The sequence below is a fragment of the Plasmodium sp. gorilla clade G2 genome, assembly GCF_900097015.1.
Source record: "Plasmodium sp. gorilla clade G2 genome assembly, chromosome: 12".
NCBI lineage: Eukaryota > Apicomplexa > Aconoidasida > Haemosporida > Plasmodiidae > Plasmodium > Plasmodium adleri (nom. inval.).
In genome coordinates this window covers 1,715,072-1,740,353 of record NC_041704.1, presented here as the reverse complement: position 1 = coordinate 1,740,353, position 25,282 = coordinate 1,715,072, and the positions used below count along the sequence as shown (strand labels likewise).

At 17.7% G+C, this 25,282-nt stretch overlaps 4 protein-coding genes across 4 annotated transcripts; all 4 read left to right on the top strand.

Annotated features, from left to right (window-relative positions):
• Window positions 1–1,212: 1,212 nt before the first annotated feature.
• Window positions 1,213–2,475, top strand: PADL01_1241700 (conserved Plasmodium protein, unknown function; the record flags this gene model as incomplete). Its single annotated transcript, XM_028683391.1, has 1 exon — window positions 1,213–2,475. The coding sequence occupies one exon, from the start codon at window positions 1,213–1,215 to the stop codon at window positions 2,473–2,475; it is 1,263 nt and encodes a 420-aa protein (XP_028539574.1).
• Window positions 2,476–7,866: 5,391 nt separating this feature from the next.
• Window positions 7,867–13,860, top strand: PADL01_1241600 (RNA-binding protein, putative; the record flags this gene model as incomplete). The annotated part of the gene is made up of 1 exon (XM_028683390.1): window positions 7,867–13,860. One exon carries the CDS (start codon window positions 7,867–7,869, stop codon window positions 13,858–13,860), a length of 5,994 nt encoding a protein of 1,997 aa, XP_028539573.1.
• A 1,089-nt stretch (window positions 13,861–14,949) lies between these two features.
• On the top strand, window positions 14,950–16,656 carry PADL01_1241500 (conserved Plasmodium protein, unknown function; the record flags this gene model as incomplete). The annotated part of the gene is made up of 1 exon (XM_028683389.1): window positions 14,950–16,656. One exon carries the CDS (start codon window positions 14,950–14,952, stop codon window positions 16,654–16,656), a length of 1,707 nt encoding a protein of 568 aa, XP_028539572.1.
• Window positions 16,657–17,933: 1,277 nt separating this feature from the next.
• On the top strand, window positions 17,934–25,023 carry PADL01_1241400 (conserved Plasmodium protein, unknown function; the record flags this gene model as incomplete). Its single annotated transcript, XM_028683388.1, has 3 exons — window positions 17,934–17,988; window positions 18,141–18,243; window positions 18,435–25,023. The coding sequence occupies 3 exons, from the start codon at window positions 17,934–17,936 to the stop codon at window positions 25,021–25,023; spliced, it is 6,747 nt and encodes a 2,248-aa protein (XP_028539571.1).
• Between the last annotated feature and the right edge of the window lie 259 nt (window positions 25,024–25,282).

The window sequence follows — 25,282 nt, the reverse complement described above, 5'->3', positions numbered from 1 at the left end:
TTATTTTATTTTTATTTATTTTATATATGATTCATGTGTATGAAATAAAAAAACTACCATTATTTTATAACAATACACCTATATAATGTTATATTTTCATATTAACTAATATATAAAATTTTGAAATATTATAATTTTTTATTAATTAGAAATATTCATATAATCATATGATGTTTTCTAATATGGGTGTAAAATATTTTAACTGATATATTTATATTTTATTTTTTCATTCTTTTAAGCATCAAAAATTGTGTAAGTGTATGTGTAAGTTATAAAGAATTTTATTTAATTTGTATAAGCTATTCTTCATCATGTTTTATTTTTCATATATATTATTAGATTATCATTACAATAAATATATTATTTATTATTATTTTATTATCCTTATATTTTTCCATTTAATTAATAAGATAAAATGCAATACAAAAAAAAAATAAAATTATTTTTAAGTATAAATTTTATGGAATCACCATATAGAATAATATTCTTATATTTAATGTATCACACACGAGAATAAAAAATAATATATTATATTCTATTTATTGTACTTATATATATATAATATATATGTGAAAATATAATATAAGGAATATGTACTTATTATATATCTCATTTTTAAATTAAAAAAAAGAAATAAAATAAGGTAAAATAAAATAAAAGAAACATCATATGTATGATATTTCACTTTAAACACATTCTTTTAAAAATAAAACAATAGAATAAATTATACGGTAAAAAAAAATTATAATTATAAAAATTAAAAAGAAAAAAGATAAAATCCAAGATTGTTCTTTTTTCGTTTTATTATTATATATAATTATTAATTATTACATTATATATTCTTGTCATTTAATATATATATATATATATATATATGTATATTTTTTTTAGGGGTAATAATAATTACCCTTTTAAAAACACACCATTAAAATATAAAATAATAAATAAATAAAATATTACATATGAAATATATAATATATAATTAATAATTATATTATAATTTTTTTTTTTTTTTTTGAAGAAGAAGAATATATTCGACAAAAAATTCAAAAGGATTATATAATAATATATAATATTATACAAATAAATGTCATAACAAGAGGCTTATTTTATTACAAGCAAATTATTATATATATATATATATATTTATTTATATTTATTTATATATTAAAAACAAAAGTAGAAGAAGAAGAAGAAAAAAAAAAAAAAAAAATGAATAAAAAATTAGAAAAAGGTTTTTCTTTTATTCGAAATTTCGCTGAGAAATATAAAAATGTTATTTTTCAAGGCTTCAAAAAAAGAACTGTGAAAACAATTAATAAAAAGAATCGAAAGAAAAAAAAACAAAATGTAACAAATATAGTGGACTTAAAAGTCGAAAATCCATTTATAAATGAGGAGAAAAAAAGGAAATTGGATAGTTTTTTAATGGATCAAGAAAATGAATTGGATTTGCAGGAAAATTACACCTTATTTAATAAATATAATATGACTTCAGATAATTTATTTTTTAATTCAAAAAATGATAATATATATAATAATTATAATAATACAAGTGGAACGTTTTTGAAATCATTGAATATAGAAAACAAAAATGGGGATTTAAATGATGATAAAATAAAAATTAATTATCTTGACTCTTTAAATTCATTAGAGTTAAAAATTAAACAAGAAATTAAACAAAATAATGAATTGTTATCAAAACAAAAGATGATGGAATTAAACGAATATCATTATAAAACACATAACAACGGGAAAAACAGTGGAGTACGCGTAAAAAGAACTAATTCACATTTAAATAAGGATTCAAATAGAATATATAAAAGACGAAAAAATAATGATAATGAATCACAAATAGACAATGTAAGTACAAAATCTAAGAATAAGAAAAGAAAAAAAGGATATCCTCATAAGGAAAAAAGTTATAGTAATAATAGCAAAAATATAAACAATAATTCAAATATGGATTCTAAACAAATAAAAGGAACGTGTTTGATACAACATAACGATAAAATGATAAAAACAAATCAGTCAGATAATAAAAACTCAAACATAAATACAGAAAATATATTACTTAAAAAAAATGAATTAGTTCAGGAAAATGTGCAGAACAATTTAGTTTTTGGTAAAGATATATATGAAAATATGAATGATATGTTTCATAAAGTTTTTGAAGTAAATCAAGAACATAATAAAAATGAAATTACAAAAACGTCAATTAATAATTTAATGGATAGAGATAATATTAATATGTCACGTAATATAAATGTTAATAATATTGATAATAATCATATAAATGATAATCGTAATGATAATGAAAGTAATATAAAAGAAGTTAAATCTAATACAGATCAAAAGGATTTGGATCTTTTTCATAAAAATTTAAATAATAATGGAACACCTTTTAAAGAAGATAATACGTTCGATATATTTTTCAATGAACCATTAGAAACTCCATCTATATTTCAAATGTAATAATAATATATACAAAACTATGATATGTCATAAGAAAAAAAAAAAAACTAAAATAAAAAATCAAAGAATTAAATTATTATTACAAATTGAAACTATTTTTATTTGAATAATACACACTAGAAATGTTTTTATATGTTATGCTCCTTTTATTTTATATTATAAAAATCTTGAATATATTTGATATTATTATTATTATTATTATTATATATAGTAATAATTATTTTATATATATATATATATATGTATACATATAAATTTTTTTTTAGTACATAATTTGTTCTATTTTTTTATGATACAGCTTTATATATGTATTTTTTTTTTTTTTTTTTTTTTTTGCTATTTTTGTTATTAAAAATAAGAATACCAAATAATATTAACTTCTTAATTAAAATAAAATAAAATAAAATAAAAGTATTTTTGCATGTAACCAATATATGTGTATATACAAAACACATAATATATTATATATGAAAAGAATTCTTAGATGTATATATACACATTTTATTAATTACATACAGGATTGAGTAAATTACAATGCCGTTGATATAATCATAATTGAGAAATAAAAAAATGTTAATGAGATTATATATATATATATAAAGAATACTACCATTTTTTCGATTTTTTATATTATTTGAATAATTTTATTAGAATACCAAATGTTATCTATTCCAAATAACATTTAAAAAAAAAAGAAAAAGAAAAATATTTAAATAAATAAATAAATATATATATATATATATTTTTTATTTTTATGTATAAGATATAACATATTCATTTCATGTTAAATATGAAAATGCGTATTTTAATATTATACACATGTATTATTTCCATTATATCACAAAATGAGCTTTATATTCAAGAAAATATATTATTTATGTAAGCAAATTATATATACATATATATATATGTATGAAATAATTTAATTTTTATGAGATCTACATATGCACATTAATGAGAATTTTTTTTTTTTTTTTTTTTTTTTTGTGTACTACCCCCAATTATAGGACTTGAAAAAAAAAAAAAAAAAAAAAAAAAATTAAAAGTATAAGTACATTTTTAAAGTGCATCTTAAATGTATTTTCGCATAAAAATATTCAATCCATATTATACACACACAAATGAAGAAAATACATAAAATATATCCAAATTAAAATTAAATTTTTTTTTTTTTCTTTTTGGCTATCTATAAATATTTATATGACATTATTTATGAACACGTTCAGAATTTTTTTTAATTATATATATATATATATATATATATATTATACAAGTATAAAGTGTATGCTAGCTACATTATATAACAAGCTTATATCTTATGCGTATGTACTTTCGTTTATTATTTTTTTTTTTTTCCCCTTAATAGCCAACCCAAATTTTCCCATAACTGTACGTCTGATCATTAAAAAAAAAAAAAAAAAAAAAGAAAATTATATATTTTAACGTAAATAAAAAAATATAATGTATATAGGTCCATTTTTTATTTTATATATTTAAAATAATATGTTACTTTTTATATTTTTGTATATTGTATTTTTTAAATTATATTTTATTTTTAACTTTATTTTCTTCTATTAATTTATACAAATGCTTATAATCCTTTAATTGTATCAATGACATTTTTATAATGTAATTTCATAAACATAAGAATATTCTTATTTTATTTTAATCATTATTTATATAAAATATATTTTTTTAATTATTTATTCTTTTCATTTTTTTATCGTGGGAACAATTTATAAAACTATTTATAAATTTTATTTTCCATAATTTTTTTACAATATATTTTTTTTTACACAATTTAAATATAACTTATGTTCCTTTTTTTTTTTCTTTATTTCGTGATGAAATATTTATGATATTTTACTTATTGTATATAATTGTCGATATATTATATATATATATATATATATATATATATATATGATATAAAAGATAGAAAAAATTTTAAGTTATGATATATGATATTATACATAAAATAAGTATATATACATAATTTAGTTTATATAAGTAATATTTATGTATACATATTTATTTTGAAATATTATTTTCATAACTATACTTAAGTTATGCATCTTCTTATAAGAAGTAACATGTAGACATATGTATATATATATATATATATATATATATATATATACATGCATACATACATACATGTATATATATATGTATACCTTTTTATACTCATACATTTGAACATGTTATTGTTTAAAACCAATACATGAATTCTTTTAAATATACATTTTTGCGCATAAAATCATAGAAGTTTATATTATTAATAAATTTATTATTTTTGTCAAAACATTTAAATGAAATTTTTTTATACTAGTGTAATAGAACATTATTATGCTTGAACACATAAGAGTTATATTGTAACAGTAAAAGTATACATTGTTTTCCTTGGAGATTATTCTATATAACTGTGTATATATATAATGATGTAGTATTATATATAGAATACATGAATTTTATTATTTTATCTTTATTTTTTTCATGTATCTCTTTTTTATAGTAATTGATAACTTATAGTATGTTTTGATATATATTTATGGAATGTGTGAATTTTCTTTTTTTCTTTTTTTTTTTTCATTATATTTATTATCTTTTCAGTATATAAAATGAACGTATATCTTTATTATTATTATTATTTTTTTTAATTTTAATTATATATGTATATAGTTAAAAAAAATATATTTCTTGTTGGCATTATGTATATAAACACATATAAATTTTTGCATGATATATTATATATATATATATATATATATATACGATAAAAAATATATATGTATTTATGAATAATATATAATTTTTTTCATTTATATTTTTATACAAAAAAAAAAAAAAATGTTGTAATATTCTTTTTGTGTACTATATAGTAAAAATAAATTTCTATATATATATATTAATAAAATGAAATTATATTTATTTTTATAGAACAAATTCATGTAATGTGCATATAAATAATAAAAAATATATATTTATTATTACACTTATATATACAATAAATTTATTCAATAAAAAAAAAATTTTTATTACGTAACTATAACAATTACATGTATGTTTTATTATTTATGTAGATATAAATTGAGTTAATATTTTTTCGTGTACTTGAAAATATATTTTTTTGAATTTTTTACAAAAAAAATAATAATAATAATAAAAATACATACATACATATATATATTATATATATATAAATTTAATATTCTTTAAATAATAAATAATTATTCATTTATACATATTTTATTTTTTTGGTAAAAATTTTAATACACTTCAAAAATTCATGGATGAAAAATAGAATAATTTTTTCTTTATTTTCAATATAGATGATACATCTTTATATATTTATTTATTTATGGAGTGTAAATTCTTTATATATTTCTTTAATATTTGACATGTTATATCTTTTTTACTAAAAAAAATATATAAGTTTTTATGAGATTATATTTCTATAAAAATTTATTTTATTTTATTTTTTATTTTTTTGTCCATTTTTTTTTTTTTTGCGTAATATTTATATTTTATCTATATTTAGATTAAATCTAAAATTCATAATGAAATGTATTTTAACTGAAATATTAGGAGAAAAAATATATATATATATATATATATATATATATATATATATAATTATGCATGTATTTATGTAGTAATTACATCTATATATGTTTTTTTCTTTTTTACTTTTTTTGTTTTTTTTTTTTTTTTTTTTTTTTTTGAGAAAAAAATAATATTACGTTCATTCAAATATCTTTAGATAATTTTTTTTATTTTTACTAATTAATATAATTATTATGTATTAACAATGCTTAAATTTTGTAATTTTTAATGTATAAGTACAGACAATGTGTAGATACTAATATTTATATTTTTTTATTGAGAGATTCTGAAAATGAATTATGAAATATAAATGTAAAATTTTACAGCAAAAAAAGTAAAGATTAATATAAATATAAATATATATATATAATATTGTATATATTTTATTTTTATTGAAAAAAATGAAATCTTATTTTTTCTGCATATCTATATGAGTACTTTTTATGTCAATTAATTTATTATATTCATTTATTTTTTATAGGACCTTCAATTTTAAGACTTATATATATACTTTATTATTGAGCTTTAATAATATGAAAATATATATTTCAATGAAATATATTTAAGTATATATATATATATATATATTTCTTGTATTATTATATATGTTGTTGCTTTATCTATTTAAAGACTCATAAAAAAAAAAAAAAAAAAAAAAAAAAATTAACATTAAATAAATAATTACAATAATTAGATAATTATTATTATATATATAAAGTGCTTATTGATTTTTTTATATGATATCATAAATTTAAAGTAAATGTTCATGTATGTGGAGAATAGCTTATATATTATATCTATGATATTATATATGTAATATAAAACGAATTACAAATAATTATTTTCAAGTATAATTTATAGTAGTATATACAATTTGAGAAGTATGTATATATATGTATGAAACTTCCTAATTTTTTCTTTGGAATAAATTTTTATACATAAAATTAATATATACATATATATACACATACATACATATATATATATATATATATATATATATATATATATATATATATATATGTCTTATGAGTTGACTAAATAATTTTGAGGTATTCCATTAGAACACTTATTTATATATAGTTCTATATATATTTATAAATTTAATCCAGAATATATATCAATTTTGTTTATTATTATTATACATTTTTATCACCCAATAGAATAAATTTATAACTTATATATTGTCTAGTAAAGAAAAACTTTTGGAATATCTCTATATAATGTAATATATAAAAAAATTGAAGAAAAAATGGTAGCATTTTATGTAATATTGTATATGTATTAAAAAAACTACTAATGTGCAGACTCATAAATATAAGATATATTTTTTCTTTTTAGATTTTTTGGTACACATAAAAATATTATATTATTCACATATATATATATATATATATATATATATTGAAAACAATTTAAGAAGATATTTATAGAGATAAGAATGGATTGAGTATTATGATTTTATAAAATGTATATATATTAATATTTTTTTATTCATTTTTATTTGTACATAATTATATGAAATTAAAATTTTTTAATTTTTTATTTAAGAAATACACCAATTTTGCCATTCCTGTACATATATTGAAAAATATATACAATATGTATATGTACATATATATATTATTACAATTATATGTAGCCATAAAATTAAGATATGAATATATTCGTATAATATATAATAATATTTTATAATATATATATATATATATATTACATTTATATATGCATATATTTTGTATAGCCGTATAAATATTTATTTTTCCTTTTCATTATAAATAAAGAATGAATAAAAATACACTATCAAATAATATACACGATAAAAGTTACAAATACTCAAAGAATAGACAAGCAAGTAATGATGAGATGGCATACATTACAAATGAAGAAATAAATATGAATAACTCCCATGTTGTAAAAGAAAAAAGTGGTGACTGTAATAAAGATGGAACTATATTTAAATTGGTTGATAAAAATAATAATGATATGTTATTGAAAGATGAAACGAAGGAATATACTCCTAAAAGTAGTAATAAGGATACAGTATTTTTAGGTGAAAAGGGTAATAGGTATTTAGAAAATACCATAACAAATAGGATAGATATACCATTAAATAGAAAGAATATTAGTTCAATAAACAATAATAATAATAAAAATAAAAATAATAATAATAATAATAATAATAATAGTAATAATGATAGTATAAATTTTAAAAATAAAGTTGATAATAATTCTAACATTTATAACACAGCAATATATACAAACTATGATAATATAGGATGTACTAGGGATGATATATATAATAATAACTGCATAAATAATATTGATAATGCTAAAAGTAGGGATAATAATAATTATATTAAGAGTAATAAAATAATAAAGCGCAAGAAAAATAAAATTATGTATTATAATAATACTCACAACAATCGTGCTATTACACAAAAAGGATATGATGTTCAAGAAACATGTAATTCATTAGATATCATTGATAAGAACAAAACAGAAGGAGTATATAATAATGATGAATCAAATATGGAATGTATTGAAAATAAATTGGAAGATGTATATAATAACTCGAATATATGGGATAAGGTGAATGTATCTTTATCTAACTGTAAGTTATCTGAAGGAGAAAATGAAAAACGATCTGAGGAATTTTATTTAAATAATTTTGTTTCTGACAAAAATGATATGAATAACACTTGGGATATAAACAACATGAATAATAATATGATGTATTCAAATAATTTGGGATGTGAGGAAAAGAATTATCATGTAGCTAAAGAAAATTATAAAAGATGGACAGATGAATACAATATAGATGAAATGTTTATTAAAAAAAATGATTTTGAAAATATAAACCCTGAAATAATGATAAGCAATTATAAAAATAATAATATACATAAGACAAGTGAAAACATAGAAAATATTAAAAATAATAATAATTATATAAATGATAGGGGTACAATTAATGGTGATAATTTAAAAAAACCTACAAATGATAATATGTATCATAATGAATATAATAAAAATAAAAACGATGATAATACCAAGTATAAAAATAATAGGAACTATAGGAACAAATATATGAATAAGAAAAATAATAAAAATAAAACTAAAAATAATGCTAATAATAAAAGTGAATGTATAAATGATGGAACGAATTGTTCTCTATATGATAGTATAAATAGTTATAATATAAATAATAATAATAATAATATAAATAATAATAATAATAATAATGTTGAAAATGTCACAAATATATTTAAAAACACTCCGTTTTCTCATATTACTATGAATGAGAATAATATCAGAGAAGATACTTCTAATATTCATGTTCATACAAATAAGTATCGTTTAATGCAAAAAAATGTAAATGAAATTATTAATTTTAATATATCAAAGAATAATAGTACAAACGAAAATAATAATTTGGTAGATAATATGAATGATAATTTAAAAGAAAAAAATGATATGCCAGATGATATAGATAAATTTCTTTTTAATCAAAATGATAACATATCAGTTGATGGTAGTAAATATATGATGAATAATATAGAAAAAAGCAAAACATTTATAGAAGGAGAAAAAGAAATAAATGATGTAATTGAACATATAAGTGAAAAGGAAAATATGGATACAAACAAAAAATATAGTAATAAAAAAAAAAATCATGTACCTAATTTAAATAATACATTTAATACTTTGAAAAATAATATATATCATAGTGTAGACCAAAAGGATGAGGAAAAATTGGGATCTAATATAATTAATAATACAAATAGTGATATTAATAATAATAAAATGAATGCTAATGGTAATACTAAAGGTAATAATAATATTAATGATAATGGGAATATTTTAAGTGTACATATTTCACAACATAATAATTTAATAAATAATATGAATTCTATTGTATCAAATGAGTACACATATATGAATGAAAAGAAGGATGAGAATAATAAAGTACCTTATAATTTTCAAATGAGAAATATAGAGGATATTTCTTCTTGTAGGAATAACATAAATGATATTAATTTATTTGGGAATAAAACGTATATAAATGTACCAAATAATATGGTTACAAAAATGTTTAATGATACAAATAGATCTACTAATAATAATATGAATAATATGAATAGTGCATCACAGATATATGAAAATGCCCCAAGTTTTAACACTTCTCTGGTTGTGACAAAATCAAATATGCAAGATAATATAAATAATAATATGAACATTATACATAATAATAATAATAATAATGGAGCACATTTTTTTAATGGTGTAAATAATTCTGTTCATGTCAATTATACGAATAATACATCAAATGAAAAAGATGCTTTTAATAGTAGCGTTTCAAAAAAAAACTTAAACGAAAATATGAGTATAGAGAGACCAGTTATATTAAATAATTCACAAATGTTGGAAGCATTTATTCAAGGAAGATTATGTTTAAGTTGTGATTCATTAGATCATCCTATGCCATTATGTCCCAATAATTCTTTCGTATGCCCTAATTGTCATAACGTTTCACATAGAGGAAATGATTGTCCTATGAAATGCCGTTTTTGTTTAAAATACCACATGGGTATTTCCATAATGGACTGTTTAAAAAAAGCAAGGATACAAACTGAGAAGAATAATTCTAATAATGATAAGAAGGATAATCATAATAATAACTGTAGTAGTAGTAGTACTAATAATAATATGAATAAAATGAACAAAAATTCAAAAAGTAATGATGAAAAAGTTAATATAGGTCCACGATTTGATATAAGTACAAGGCCTGATAATTCATATGGTAGAAGTGTTTATGTATCTAACTTAAGTGAAGACATTTCAAATATACAATTAAGAGATACTATAAATTTACATCTAGATAATGGTTTTGTAGTAAATATAGACAGACAAGATGGATATGCTTTTGTGGAATTATCAAATTTATATTCTACCTTTCAATTAGTACAAAAAACTGTTAGTATTAATTTTAAGAAATTAAAAATACAATTCAAAAAAACTGGGCAGTTTTTAATACCAGATAATCTTTCACAAAGTTTTGGAAATATGAAAAATTTTAACATGAACATTAATATGAATAATATGAATACTATGAATAATATAAATAATATGAATAATATGAATAATGTAAATAATATAAATAATATAAATAATAATATCCATAATGATAATAATATAGTCGAATATAACAATAAAAAATCTTTAATTGGACCCAGTAATACACTTTCCAAAAATATACCAAACCATATGATAAATAAAAACTTGTCGAACAAAGGTACAACCTTTATAAATATTCCAACTAATAGGAGCAGGCAATATAATAATAGAAATGCAAACAATAAAGGTAATATGGGAGCAAACAAACAATACAATAACAAGAATAATAATAATAATAATAATAAAAAGAAAACTAATACTAATATGAATACAAATCATAATAATAAAAGTAACCAAATTAACAATATAATTAATAATAATAATATTAATATTAATAATATTAATAATAATATTAATAATAATAATAATATTAATTTTAATCAATTTTGCAATAATAATATTATGAGTGCAGAAAGTTCTAACATAACAAAATTTACAAACAGCCATTCATTTAATGCAGATACATTCCTTGAAGGTAAAAATAAAAATATTTACAAATCTTCTCATTTAAAATGTTCAAAGAATACATCGTATTTTCTCAATAACCAACAAAAACAGTTTCATACAACAGAATTACAAAAGATACATCAAAATTCAATCGAACCAAGTGAAGAAGTCAAAAAAAATGAGAGTAAGGAAAATATTAAAAAAAATTTTACATGTAGTAATTCATTTGGTAATGAGATGAATAAATATCATATTGCTCAAAAAGAGAATAACAAAATTTTAGCAGAAAATAATTACCAGAAAAATAGGAATTCATACAATGTTAATACAATAATATTAGATCAGAATAAAACTTGTCAAGGTAATAATTTATTTGGTTCTCTGGAATATAAGATTAATATGGAGAATAAAAATATTTTTTCAAATGAATGTAATATTTCATATGATAATAATTTTATATATAATTATAATTTTCCGAATGATAATAAAGTTGCTTATAAATGTAGTACTTATAATAATTATAATATCACCAATAATTTCAATAATAATAATAATAATAATAATATTGGTTATCAAAACTATTATGGCACCACTTATAATCATGGATTGCCAAAGGTTAACGAAAATAATGATAATTCATCTAGTGATATTCCTTTTAAAAACCATGATAATAAGATGATAAATGATTATATGAATTCAAATACGAATACAACAGCCTCAGGATTTTGTCCAAATAACTTATTTACAACTAATGACATAAGTAATAAATTAATGAATCAAGAAGTTAATATATATATGAATATATCGAATAAAGACAATGGACAAATAAATAAAAATATGAGAAATGAAACCAATAAGACTATGGAAACAATTACTACATCTTCTGATAATATAATGAATGCATCTTTTTTTAATACTATGTTTTATGTCAAGGAGGATTATGTAGAAAAATGTGATGAAGGAAACCATACCATCAACTGGATAGGGTATACTGGAAATGGCATAAATAATAATAATAATAATGATAATATAAATATAATGAATAGTAAGAATAATATGAATAATATGAACAATATGAATAATATTATTTATAAAACTCCTCAAAGGAATTATATGAATAATAATGATATAGATGTTAATAGTTTGAATACATTTCCTCATGAGAATAAAAACATATCTCCAAAATATATGAACGAAAAAGAAAATGATGAATTTGAATATAATACTCATTTGAATATAAAAAGTATTCTAGATGATGCGATAGAAATTAATCAGAACACAATAGATTACGATCAATACAATTATTATGATAATATCACAAATTGTAACAATAACAATAATAATAACATTGACAAATATACTATTCAAAATGATGTGGATCAAACTACAGTTACGAATTATAATACATCAAATTATAATATACAGATGAAAGAAGAAAATAATTATAAAGAAAATGATTTATTATATTATAATAATTGTGATAAAACAAATAACAAAAATGAGGAAAGTATATATATAAATAAAAATATATGGAAGGACAAAATTGATAATTCTTATAATATATGTAATGATATGTTTTTTGGAAATAATGACATTTATGATATCTTTTCAAATTTTAATTCAATCAAATTGTATGAAAATAACATGGTAAATGATAATACTATTGAAAAAATAGGAAAGCATGTGAATATTGATAATATTATGAATGAAACTATTACAGATCATATAGAAAATGACGGTACTATAGATCCTATAGAGAATGATATTACTATTGATCATACACATAATAATAATAATGGTGACGATAATCATATCGAATATAATGACTCTTATATTTTTAAGAATAATATAAGATTGAATAATACAAGATTAAATAATGACACATTCCAAAATGTAGAAGATTGGAATAAAAACAAATTATCTGATATATTGAAAAACAATGAGAATATAATGTTTCATGATAATAAAGATATGACAAATGAAAATGTTCAAAATCAAAAGGACATAGATGATCTTGAAATTTTAAATATTCCTTATATGAAAAATATGAAGGATAAAGAATTGGATGCAATCGAGCAGGATTTAGAAAGACACATCAAAGCCTTATGGAATATAAGAAAAATAAAGATAGTCAAATCTTACGACATTCAAAAATAATTCATTCAACATATATATATATATATATATATATATATATGAATTTATTTTTTCCACCTCAATATATTTTAATTAATATATATATATATATATATATATATATATATATATATATATATATATATATATTTATTTATTTATTTATATATTTATTTTTTCACACTTTAATTAATATATTTAATTAATACACATATATTTATTTTTTCACTCCTTAATTAAGAATTTGAATTTATTCATATATATATTTATTCTTTCTTTAATTCATAAATAAATAAATAAATATATATATATATATATTACACTTACTATTATGATATAATAATCGTTTATTAATATTTTATATTTTATTTTGATCAATACATTTTTACTTTAAATTTATTACCACACATATAAATATATATATATATATATATATATAATTATGTATGAATTTTAATAAAAACTCAATTTTGCTGCTTACACATAGATGTTCTTATTTTTATTTAATTTAAATTTATATATACGTCTAAAAAAACCTCACGTGAAATAATACATAACAAAAATATATTATATATATATATATATATATAATGTTATTAATTATTAAACATAATATATAATATCTTATATTTAATTAAAAATAAGAAAAAATAAAAAAAAAAAAAAAAAAAAAAAAGGAAAAAATTCAAATATATTAGTTATAAATATGTAGATAAAAAAAATTGTATAAATATTTATATAGTATAATATTTAGCGTTTCACTTTTTGTGGAAAAAAGAATATATATATAATTAATTTTATATACATTTTTAGTACGCATTAAAAATGTAAGATGAATTAAATATCATATGCGTTAATATATATATATTTAATATATATATTAAGTATATGGTATAATATATATGCGTGTATTCATTATATAAGTAAAAGTAATAAATTAGCAAGTATAAAAAAGAAAAAAAGAGAAAGGCTTTTTCTTCTTTCTTCTTCTTCTTTTTTTTTTTTTTATAACATATCCATTTTCAATTCGAAATATATATATATATATATATATATATATATATATATTTTCTTTTCATTTGTTCATATTTAATTTTTTTTATTTTTAAAATGATTAGTCTTATAAAACTGGGGAAGGTCATTGATTTGTCTCCAAGAAAGAAATTTTTTTTTTTTTTTAGAACAATCAAAGGACGAAGGAGAAAAGAGAAATATGAAGATTTAGAAAATAAGCATTTATATTGGTGTGTTAATAATATGAAGAAAGAATATTTAGATAAGGGTTCTGATGATTTAGTAGAAATAATAGAAAATGATGATATCGAAGAACAGCTTTCTGATATTGTTGGAATAAAAACAAATATACCAAGTAATAGTTGTATCAATGAGAATGCAAAAAAGTTATATATTCATGAACAGAAAAAAAATGTTATAGAAAGATCAAAAATTGAAGAAATAAATAAAATTTTCAATCCTTCTTTGGATGTGTTAAAAGATAAAGAGTTAGAGTTTTCAAGTGATGCTGATAATTATTTAATAAGAAAGGAGATAGAAAATAGAACGGATAATATAATCAACAATAATAATAATAATAATAATATTAATAGTAATAATAATAATAATAGTAATAATAATAATAATAGTAATAATAATAATAATAGCAATAATAATAATATTAATTGGGATGCTCCCTTTTTTGATATAAAACAAGGAAAGGAAAATATAAATAATAATATGAGTAAAAATGTGAATAAGTTATCAGATGATAATTCTAATAATACTTGCATTAATAATATATATGATAATATGATACAAAATTGTAATACTAAAAATGATATTAATGTGGATAAAGAATATTGTAAAAATGAGAAGAATGATAATATGGATGATTATAATTTTATGAATATTGATAACGATCAAAAGAGTAATTCTCTTTTTGATTATGAAAGCTTGAAAAGTAAATCAAATTATCAAGATTTAACACATGCGGAATATGATTATATGAATAATTTATATCTTAAAAAATGTGATTTAGATAGAAAAATCAGATGGTTCAAAATGAATAATATGCTGAATCCAGTAAAAGAAGCGAAAAGTATTATAAATTCTTTGAAATTAAGTAAAGAAGAAAAGAAGAAAAATAATAATGAACAGAATGATGACCCCTTTCTTATTAAAGAAGATATAAAACCTTATTATCAAGATGAAGGTAGATTTTCAAATAAAATTGAAAAAATATGTGAGCAGAATCAATATGATGAAATTGTATCAAGAATACGAATGAAAATAAGAAAAGAAAAATTAGAAAATTCAAAAATAATAAAAGAAAAAATACCTAATGTAGCTAATCATATATTAGATCCTATAAAATATCATGTAAATAGAAGAAGAATAAGAGTAGAGAAACTTTTACATACACATTTAGAACAATTATTAAATTGTAATAATTCATATTTTAGATTTTATCTTTTAAATGGTTTGTCTATTTCTATTCATCATCTAGAAATGAAATCGACAAGATCCATGTGTAAAATTGTATATTCCTTGTTAAATAAAAATGTCACACATGATATGATAAAAGACAAATTAGAGAAAGTCGCATTTGTATTAAGAAAACTATTAGCAAGAAAATTACAGTTAGGTTATACACCTCCTTTGAAATTTATACCTTTAAGTGATCAACAAGAAAAAAATATTAAGCATATACAATATTATAAATTATATTCCAAATATAATCATCCTTCATATATATCTGATAAGAAAGATCAAACTACTAATTTAATTGACTTTTATAATAAAGACTTGGCAGGATTTTAAATAATAAAGGGGAAAGTAATGATATATATTTGAAATATGGTGATATTATATATATATATATATATATGTATATGTATATGTATATGTATATGTATATGTATATGTATATGTATATGTATATGTATATGTGTATTTTTTTTTTTTTTTTTTTTTTTTTTTTTTGTTATTTTATTTTATTTTATTTTATTTGAATTTTTTCTTTTCTTTAATTTTTTTTTTGTACCCAAAATAAGATTATTTGTTTCTCCTTTAACAAATTAAAAGAATAGCAAACTTTTATATATAATTCAAATGTTGTCGCAATTTTTTTATTGCATATATTACATTTACTTAAGTTATCTCCTTTAAAATTATTATATTCATATTTTATTTATTTTTTTCAATTTAAGACAAAAGAAATTTCTATGGAATTATGCTATTTTTTCATATTTCACGTATAAGATATACTATTTCTTTTTTTTTTTTTTTTATATATATGGAAATCTTATGTATTTTTAAATGTTTAAAAAATTGAATACTTACATATTTTTATACTTTTTTATTTTTTTTTTTTTATTTTTAGCTCTTTATTTTAAAATATATAACTTTAAAAAATATTAAAATATTACGATGGATAAAAAAAAAAATATATTATATATATTTAAATTATATCCTGAATATATAAATGAAATATAAATATATATATATAATATGAATAATATATAAAATTATAAAAAAAGAAATCTCATAAAATTTCAAGTGTATAATTATATATATATATATATATATATATTTATTTATATATGTATAATATATATTATATAAAATAAATAAAATTTTTATATTTATAACTATTTTATTTTTTATTTTTTTTAAATATTTATATATAAATGTACATAATAATTTGTTTATAAATAATGGCTTATATTTTATTTTGACTTAATTTAGATTCATTTTAAGAATAAATGTGGGAATTTATAATATAATATTATTATAAGCATATATATTATATTTTTCACCTTACATAATATATATATATATATTTTATTTATTTATGTAATTATTTTTTTTCTTTTTCTTTTTAATATGTTTCAAAAAATTCCCATGAAAGTAATTTTTTTTTGAATATAATATTTTAAAAGGAGAAAGAAAAAAATAATAAATAAAATAATAAAATTATTATAAGAAGAAAGGACTATATATTTTAGTTTCCTTATCAAGAGAAGTAGAAAAAGTAAAGATTAAAGATTATTGAATATTCTCAATATTCAATATTTTTAAGAGAAAAAAAGAAAAAAATGGAGAAACAGAAGCTGTTAAATATTTTACAAAGGGAGTTAAAAGAATATGGAGGTAATTAATAATATAAGGACAAAAAATGAAACAAAATAAAATAAAATGATAATAATTATATATTTATGCGAAATTTTGTGTAAATATATATATATATATTTATATATATTTATTTTTTAAATATGTATGTTATATTTACCTTTATTTTTTAGATGAAGAAATGCTATCGTGTTTTCATCGATTTTATGAGTCTATTGAAGCAAATGAAAATGAGCTTTCTAAAAAGTTTTTCAATGAACTGATTCAACAAATGAAGTAATTTTAAAAAAATAAAAAAATTGAAAGAATAAGAAAATAGTACTTAATAATATATATGATCTGTTTTTTTTTTTTTTTTTTTTTTTTTTTTGAATAAAAATGTTGATAAATTTGGGGTTTCTCAAGAATTACATATATATATATATATATACATATATATATTTATATATATTACTTTTTTTTTGTAGGAAGCTTTTTATTATTTATCATAAAAGAAATAAAAGGGATCTGATTGAAAGGATAAAGAATTTTTTTAAAGAAGAAAGTAATGAAGTAAATATTATAGATGTTGAAAATAATGATAAAGATAATGATAGTAATTTTAATTATGAAGATGATTATTTTACAAACAATGAAGATATAAATATAAATGATGATGATAATAATAATAATAATAATAATAATAATAATAAAGTAAGAAGAAAAGGTAAAAGAAGCAAAGATCCTAAAGACATGAAGTTACCTCACTTTAAAAATCATTATTCTTTTGTATCTACAAATATATTTGATAATATAAATTTACATGATTTAAAAAGTAATGTTTATGAATATGACATTTTTAAATTATATAATACTCATGTAGAAATGATATTATTAGAAGATAATAAAGATATAACAATAGATGATGAGCCATATTTTTATGAAACCTTTGAATATTTTTTTAATGTATTATGCTTATTATATTTTTTAAAAAATATATATTTTGATTTAAATTATAAAACAAATGAAAATTCTTATTCTTTTCTTTTTAAAGGTTTTGAAGAAAGGAAAAATAAAGTTTTAAGTTATTTTTTTATTTTAAAAAAATTGAAAATACATAAATTAATGGATAATGAAGTTATCAAAATTTTTTGTAATTTTTTTCAATATATATATATAAATGAATATTTGATTAGAAATATATTTGATGTATCTATGAATAGTTTTATTTATACAGCTGTTAAAAATTTTCAAAAAAAATATAAAATGGATAATATCTTAGTATCATTACAATCTTTAACAGATGCCGATTATTTAGAACAACAACAAAAACAAACAGTTAATAATGATTCTGAAAAAGTTATTTGTGATCATACAACATATGTTAATAATACATCTTCAAAAAATTCTATAAGTGATTATAATATATGTGTCAATAAGTCAACAAATGAATTGACAAGTTGTAATAATAATAATAATAATAATAAAACATTAGAAAAGTCAGAAATATCTGGAAATGAAATTATATGTCAGGAGAGCATTCCAAATAATAATAAGATAAATAAAATGAACAACAGTACTATTAATAATAATAATTATAATAATAATAATTATAATAATAAGGTCAATAGTAATCTTTTTAGTAATAACTATTGTGTGAAAAATAATCCAAATCATGAAGATTTTTTAAATAAAGAATTAAATAATTTCTTTATTTCACATAATCAAAATAAAGGTAATAAACATTCCTTTATTGATATTATATATAATGATATTAATTTTGATAATATATATACAGATGAAATAATTAATTCTTTGTTTTATTTCTTTAATAATCCTTATCTGATTTTTACCTTTCATAAAAATGTGCTATATTATATTGAGAAAAAAAGTAGAGATGCGAATTTTTTTCATTCTTATAAAAATGCCATTGCTTTAATTAAATATTTAAATTATTGTGTAACTAAGATTTCTATAATTTTCCATATTTTTGTAAGCGCAGGATTATTCTTTAATAAACATATTATGATAATAGAATCTAATAAATATCTAAACTTTTATAAACTATTAAACTTTGATAATCTTCTTGTAGATTCAGATATGTATGATCAAAAAAAGAAAAAAAAACATAATCCATGCGAATATAATAATAAAAGGAATAATAGCATATATAATGTATCAAAACGTCGTAGTTCTACTCACATTAATTCATCACCTGGAATTCATGAAAAGGATGAAAATATAAAAAACAAAAGCCAAAAAAATGTGGAATCATTTGATACTTTAAATGATAGTAGTTCATATAATGATGACAGTATTAATGATAATGAACTGGTAGTACATAGTAATCCATTCGATAAAAAGAATTACGGAAATTTAAAAGATAATAAATTTTATGATTTTAATATTATAAAATATTTAATGAAATATAAAAATGTTGTTAGTAATTTAAATCAGGATCATTTTAATAAAAAGGATTATTCCAATGAAAGTGAAGGAGAGGTTGATAATTTTATTAATTTAGGTCATTCAAATGTAAATAGTAGAGGTAGTTACACAAGTAGTCAATATAATAAAGGTGATGTAACTAATTCTTCTTATGATAATTCTAATTCATATTCTGATGAGGATTATAGTAATAGTGATACAAGTAAATTTGAAGAAAATAGACATAATAAGCATTCATATAAGAATGATAAATATAACAAATCAAGTGATGATTATGAAAATGATAGTAGTAGTTCAAATAATAATAATACATATAGTGATGATAATTTCAATAGTTATAATACAAATAGAAGAAATACACAAAGAAAAAGTAAAAAGATGAACAAGGAAAGGTTCGAAAAAAAGAATAAAAAAATAAATGAAGAAGATTCTACAATGTCAGATGAATATAATATGAATAATGGTTTATATTCAAATGAGTATACTAATAGAAGTATATTTAATGATATATTACATAAAGCAAAAAAACGAAAACGATTTTATGACTTAATAAGTAATATAAATAGAATGAAAAATACATTTAATGTTAATAATATTAATAAAAATAAAAGTATTGATTTTAATTATATAGAAAATATTGATACTATATCATATTTTATAAGTATATATAATTCAGAACATATTTTCCAATTTGATTATTATTTTTTAAAATTTATTGCAGAAATATGTACAACATATAATAATTATATTAAATCATATTTAATTAATATAAATAATAATAGTAATCTTAAATATAAAAGAGAATATTTAGATAAAATAATAAATCAAATAGAAAATTTTTTAAATGAAGTAACTAAATTAATATATATATATACATGGTGTATTTTATATATATTTGGTCATTCCTATTCTTATGTAAAGTATGCAAAATATTTTTATCAGAAGAAATCTTTTTTCTTATTAGATAAAAAACCACATTTTATATTTAATCAATTTAGTTATATTACTCAAGAGTCTGATAATATTTCAAATAATAATATAAATGAAAAGAATGATATATATAAAAACCAAAATAATAATAATATAAATAATGAAGAAGAACATTTTGATTATCGTAAACATTTATATAATAATTATAATGATGATATACCTATGAACCATTTTTTTAATCCAAGTAATATTGTAGAAAATTTAAAATATAATTATGAATTAAAAAGAAATACATCAGAATTTGATAACTTTAATTTTAATAATTTAATACATATTTATAAAAATTCATACTTTCAAAATATTGTTGATAAATTACAATTGAATTTAAAATTTATTGACAATATTTTATTTACTTTAGATAATATATTAAAAAATAAAAAAACTAAAAAAAAAAAATTTCTTAATTATTTATGTGTAAAAGATCAAAAGTTAGATGATATATGTAACTCTATAGATAATCTAAAAAGAAATATAAATAAATATAGAAAAACATTTCATTATTGTTTGAATTTTAATAATATAAAAAATGTTATTATGCTTACGTTAGAAGAAATGAGTATGAGTTCTGATAAATTAGAATTAAATAAATTATTAAATGAGTATTTAAATAAACTAGAAAGTAGAGGACAATTAAAAAAAAGACAAAAAAAAATAAATATCAAAATTATTGATAATAATATTATTCTTGATACAAATAATATAAAAAAAGAAAGAGAAAGAGAAAAACGAAAAAGTGTAGAAAATTTTTTAAATAAAAAAAAATTTCTTAAATCATATATGGATATGAATGATATATCAAATCATTTAATAGATAAAAGAAGAAATAAAAGTATTAAAATGGGAACAACAAACACAAAAAACCATAGAAAAACTAGTAGTAATGTAACTAATAGAAATCGTAGTCGTAGTATATTATCTAGTTCATTTTTAGAAAAAAAAGAAACAAACAAAAAATTTTCAATGAAAAGTCAAAAGAAATATAGTGAACATGTGAACACTAATAGGTCTTATATAAAAAACGGTTCACATACAAATAATAAATTAAGTATTTGTATGGATAATAATAAAAATGATGATATAAATAAAAGCTTTATCATAAATGATAATACAAATCGTGCTTCCATAACTAATAATAGTTATTATCATAAGAATAATAGAAAATATGAACATATTTTAAATGATAAAAATGATATGTTAGAAAGATTAAGTAGGAGAAGTCATAATTATTATTCAAGTAGTGATGATAACAAAAGTGATAATTATAATATAAATGATAATAGTGATTATCATTATAATGATACAGATACGGATGAAGATAATGAGAATTCTAGTGATAATTACAAAAAAGGTGGTGATCCAAATGGTAACAAATTAAATAGCAATAATAATAATAATAATAAGAAGAAGAAACAAATGAATGAACTCATTTTTAATAGTGAATATCATACAGAAAGATTAATATTTTTTTTCAATTTATTAAATGGAAATAATTTATTTTATTATTTATCATTACATTATTTAGTTAAGAATGAAAAGATTATGGAAATATTACATTTTTTACCATTAAAATATTTATTGGACTTATTAATATTATATGATTTAAAAGATTATATTAAATTTAAAACTATCATTAGAGTGTTCAGAATTATTTATGAATTTCAAGATTTTTCTCCAATTTTAAGAGAAGATATATTTTTTAATAAAAATAATTATTGTTTAGAAAATGCAGATTTTATGAATTATGAATTTTGGTGTACATTTTTAACAGTAAATAAAAAAGACCTTTCTCCAAAAAAAGCTTATGATGATGATAATTATAATAGTATTTTTATGGCTCTTAAACAAACAGCTATAATATATAATAATATGAATGATAAAAAAGAAGACGATTTTGAGGAATTAAAAAAAAGAGATGATTATTCAAATGATGATGATAATAATGATCATAATAATAATAGTAATTATTATAATGATGAGAAATATCTCCATATGGATCATAATTCTCATGATGTAAAGAAACATGGATTTTTTGTAGATTTAATAAAAAGAGTATTTTCTTTATTTAATTTTTCAAATACATTAAAAAGCTATCCTGTTTTATTAAAAGAATTGTTACAAAAATTATTAATAAATATTATTGGAAAACATAGCTGTATAAATGATAATAAAAATTATAAAGGTTATAATAGTATCAAATATTATGCTTTAAAATTTGTATATAATAATTTAAAAAATTTAACATTCGAATGTAATACTTCTTCATATTATAGTTATACTATAAACAATCAAACAGAATTATATAATATTAGTATACATAATTTTATATTATATCATATATATGAATTAGGTATGAGAACGAAAGAACTTATTATAAAAAGTTCATGTTTTAAATTAATAAAATATTTATTAACTGAATATTATTATTATCCAGATATATTTAATGAAAAATGTCATGAATTAATTAATTCAGATATTAAAATAAATAAATTTTATATTAAAAATGTTATATTAGATTTTGTATCATTCAATATTATGATATGTCATCTTCAAAGAGAGTTAACATCAGATTTGAATGTATTAAATAATTTAGATTTATTTAATTATTCTATAAAATCTATAGCAAATTATTTAATAGGTTATAAAAATAATTCTTTCTTTTTCTTGATTGATAAAAAAATGGTAAAAACATTATTAATCAAATTAACATTTATGATGCCTTTTATATATAAATTAAAAATACCTGCATGTGTTATTAGACTTTATATACGTGTTATTAAATCTTTGGATAAAGAAATTTTAGATACTATACACAATTCAAACAAAATAGATCTCATATATGATAGTTTGTTTTATATTATTGTAAGTCACTTTATATATTTCTTTTTAAATATGAACATTGAACTCGATGAGGAAGCATCCAATATTTTATCATGTAATAATTATAATAAAGGTGCCTTCCCAAAAAAATTTGAAAAAAATGACAATTATATTAAAATTACGAATGACACATCTGAGGAAAAAGAAAATGGAAATTCACAAGAGGATGAAGAGCAACTTTCTTGTAGAAATATTAATTCATTTGAAAAAAGTATTGATGACGAAGAAGATAAAGATAATAAGAAGAAAGGAAAAGGTAAATTTTTATGTATTGACGATGAGTTCAATTTTGAGAAGAACGAGCAAAGTGAAATGGATCAAGAAAACGAAAGAGATGAACCCACTGCAGAACATAAAAGTGAAGATAGTAGAAGTGATAATGATGATAGTCAAAACAGTGACTATAGTAATGATAGTAATGATAGTAATGATAGTAATGATAGTAATGATAGTAATAATAGTAACAATAGTAATAATAGTAATAATAATAGTAGCAATTCAAACAGCCAAAATGAAGATTTATCGAAAAATCAAATAAATGATGATATAAGTGCAAAAAATTTTAATAAATTATCAGATGTATTATATATAAGAAAAATAATAAATGAAAACAGTAATTTTAATTTAGAAAATAATTATTTTATAAATTATTCATTATACATTCTTCATAAAGAACATTATTCTATATATGTATTCTTCTCAACGTTTTTTAAAAATGCCTTAAAAGAATACAATGAAATATGTAAAAGTCAAAAAGTTTAAGGTCTTTTTAGCTATTATTAATACATACATATATATAATATATATTATATATATATAATATTTCATGTACATAATATATTTTTTTTAATTTCTTTTTTTTTTTTTTTTTTTTTTTTTTTTTTAATAATATATTGTCTCATAATTTTTTACTTAATGTATAAAAAAATAATTAAAATTTTTGATTTTTTTTTAAAAAAATAACTAGGAATTATTAAATATTAAGATAAAAATAAAAAAAAAAAATAAATGTATTTTTATT